Consider the following 3,302-nt stretch of genomic DNA (forward strand, 5'->3'; position numbering starts at 1 on the left):
CCCTATTCAATTCTTCCTTATGAATGTGGAGTGACTTTGGACAGAGAAGCTGACCATTCCCAGCCCAGCCTCTTCTGAGAGTAAGGCTGCCTCGAGGCTGTGTGTGCACGGACTGTGCCTGGGTAGGTAAACCTGTTTAATTTGGGGGCCCAGTATCGGGAGACCTGATAACTTATGTTATCATAAAAGCCATATTCTTCAGTATCAGCTCTATCAGTAATAAAAGTGATTTTTTTTTTCTATAGGCCTCCCTCTTTCGTCTTATTTCTTCACTGACTCAGAACTTGGACAAGGAAGAGGGATTCCTTTGGACCCTGGAACCTGCCTGGCCAGAGCCAGACCGTGCCTCTTGGGTCCTGGCTGTCCTTTTCATTGCCCTAATCCTTGGCACCCAGTAAGCACGAATGCAACGACCTCCCCAAGGCAAACAAATAAATCAGCAGTTTTATGAGCTGCTTATATAAAAAACATCTCCAAACCAAGAGGCCTTCTGGGGCCAACAGAGGCCCTGGACCCCTGGAGTAGACAATTTCCTACTGGAGAGAGAAGTCCCTGCCCAGACTCACCTGGCTGGCTGTGGCTCCTGGCCCTCCTCGTCCAGCCGCGCCTCACACACAGCTGGGGGAGGAGGCAGGGGAAAGCTGTCCCAACTCCCCACTGGGGTCTCCTGGCTCAGAGGAGGAGGTGGGGGTGGTGGAAGAGCCTCAAATGTGGGGCTGGAGGTGGCTGTGGGGTGCACATCCCTCACAAACACCTCATCGTCGTCATCCTCCCGAGGTGGTGGGGACTCCTGCAGGCCCGACTCTGATATCCGGAGGGAGATCCGCCCCGGGGTGTTAGGACCCCCAAGAGGTGTGTCTGGGTCCGAAGTGCTACAGGAACTGGGGAGACTCTGCCGCTGTGTACAGTGCTTCAGGTTTGCAAACGCGGAGGCCGAGGGCTCCGCAGGAGGGCTGTCCTCTCTGACCATGGGGGCCCACTTCACCCGAGAAGCAGGAGGCCGCTGGGGCAAGACCCTCTTCCTCTCCCCGTCTTTGGGGCTGCTGACCTCACAGTCTCCTGGGCTGGGAGGCTGGGCCAGGGTGTGACCATTGCTTCTGTGGGTCCCAGCAGGGGAGCAGGGCCCAAGAGACTGTCGCCCTGCCTGACCATCCCTTCCGCCTTGGTCAGTAGTGGCCTGTGAGCAGTAGCTAGGGGGACCAGAGGAAGGCAGCGGGGAGCCAAGTGGGGTCAGTGGCTCGGCCCTGCTGTCTGTGTGATGCCCGTGCGTTCCTGCTGGCAGCGGTCTGGAGCAGGCTGTCCTGCTGGCTGGCCTCTGATGGTCCACGGTTCCAGGACAATCACTAGGAACTGAGGAGCCCCAGTGAGGGCGAGGCTGGGGTAGGAGCAGCGGCGCCTCTCCTCTGCCTCTTTCTGAACAACTGAGTGACCTGGAGAGGACAGATATGAGGGTTACAGCTCTGGAAAAGGGGAGACTATGAGACCAGGGCTCATCACATAGATGGGAAGAGCATTTCAGGGGAAGAACCCGTCCCCATCTGCTGAAGCTGCGAATTTTTTCCTGGCGGCTCATAGAAGGAACCAAGTTAAACAAAGTACTAGACAGGCCAAGGGTCCTCCGGGGACACGCTGCCGGGACACCCGGGCTCACAGGTCTCTCCCGACGCCTCTCGCACAGCCCACTCCTGCACACACCAGCCGCGCAGACAGCCTCGGGGGACAGGTTTCAGGATGTAAAAGGAAAGAAGGGGTCTGTTCCTTCAGCCCCTTTACAGACTATTTGGGAAATAGCTTCCAGCTCTGGGAAAAGAGAACACTGCCTCCTCCTCAGCCAGTGTGATCCCACGGGGAAGGTCCCGTTTGGAAAACATTGGAGTGGGCTGCTGAATTTGGAGGTTTTATTTACAACTTGCTCTCCAACACCCAGTGTTTTCACTTCATTAGATGAAACTACAGAGGAGAGCCTCACCTAAGGAGTTAATAAGCAGTTACCTCTGCAGGCAGAGACCAACAGTAATAAGCAAATACGGTGCATGGTGATTTAAACGCCTGTCCCCTGGGCACCGAGGAAATGCCCAACCACGGGCAATACTTCTGTGAGTGTGTTCTGAGGGAAAACTGGAGACCACAGGAAGAAAACAGAGCCTGCCGTGCTGCTCCACTGTGAGGGTGAGGGAGAGAGATCTCCAGCCAGCACCCCACCCCGGGCTCCCCGACTGGCTGTGCGAGTGAACTGGGGGAGCAGATGGTGCCTGGCACTCCACACAGCTGACTCTCTGAGGGGGCCGTGTCCAGTCCCACATCAGAGCAACGATGCAGAGCCTGCCACGAAGTCATCTAAGTGCCAGGTAGGCACAAGGAAGCACGTGGGAGAGGAAGCTGGCAGAGGACCAACTCCGTCTTCTCCTGCTTACCTCCCCCTAGTGATGGATGCAGGGACTGCATCACTGAGAGCCTCTCCACCAGCTGGGGGCTTCCGGGATGGGGAGACCAGCCCCTAGGGGATGCTCTTCCTTCCTGGTCTTACTCATTCTTGGCCCCTCCACCTAGCAGGACCCTCTTAGGAACTGTCTTGAACAAACAGTGTTTCTTCTACTCAGCTGCCATTCAGACTGGAGGGCACGAGGTATTTTTAAACTCAGCATTTTCTAGTAGGACGTGGAGCCAACTGGAATCTGACGTTTGAATGCCTGATCTGGACACCTTTACTTTATTTACTATGCTTCTACCTTGAGGCTTTTTTAAAAAGGGGAAACATCACTAAAACCTACAGTAAAACAACATTTATTCCTAAAAATCCAACCCAATCAACTTTGATAGGCTATTTTAATTCATGTTTGATTTTAGTTTACAGGAACTAAAGTGGTGCAACATTACTTGAAAATCATATTTGAGTTAAATGCCTCATTTGGTTGAGAATGCTTCTCCTTGGTGATTGTTTTGTTTTTCAGGAACAACATTTAGGATAAAAAAAGATTTTGTTCAAGCCTTTTTTTGTAATAGGGCATAAGCAGCTCATACTGACTCTATTGATGTGTAATCTAGGAACCCTAATATTCAAAAATGGATTTTGAGGGCCAGGCATGGTGGTGAACACGTATAATCCTAGAACTCAGGGAGGCTGAGGCAGGTGAATTGCCTGAGCTCAGGAGTTTGAGATCAGCCTGAGCAAGAACAAGACCCCATCTCTACTAAAAATAGCCAGGCATTGTGGTGGTGTCTTCCCAGCTACTTGGGAAGCTAAGGCAAGAGATATCTTGAGCCCAAGAATTTGCGGTTGCTGAGAGCTATAACGCCACAGC

At 53.1% G+C, this 3,302-nt stretch overlaps 1 protein-coding gene across 1 annotated transcript in view; it reads right to left on the reverse strand.

The window, feature by feature from the left end:
• The window catches only part of SHROOM3 (shroom family member 3), a 58,270-nt gene that overhangs the window by 15,105 nt on the left and 39,863 nt on the right, over positions 1-3,302 (reverse strand). Inside the window, exon 5 of the mRNA XM_003790065.3 lies at positions 567-1,430. Coding sequence (XP_003790113.2) covers positions 567-1,430 — 864 coding nt within the window. The remainder of the gene's footprint in view (positions 1-566; positions 1,431-3,302) is intronic.

This window comes from Otolemur garnettii, unplaced genomic scaffold, assembly GCF_000181295.1.
Source record: "Otolemur garnettii isolate 467f Iridium unplaced genomic scaffold, OtoGar3 scaffold00039, whole genome shotgun sequence".
In the NCBI taxonomy this organism is placed as follows: domain Eukaryota; kingdom Metazoa; phylum Chordata; class Mammalia; order Primates; family Galagidae; genus Otolemur; species Otolemur garnettii.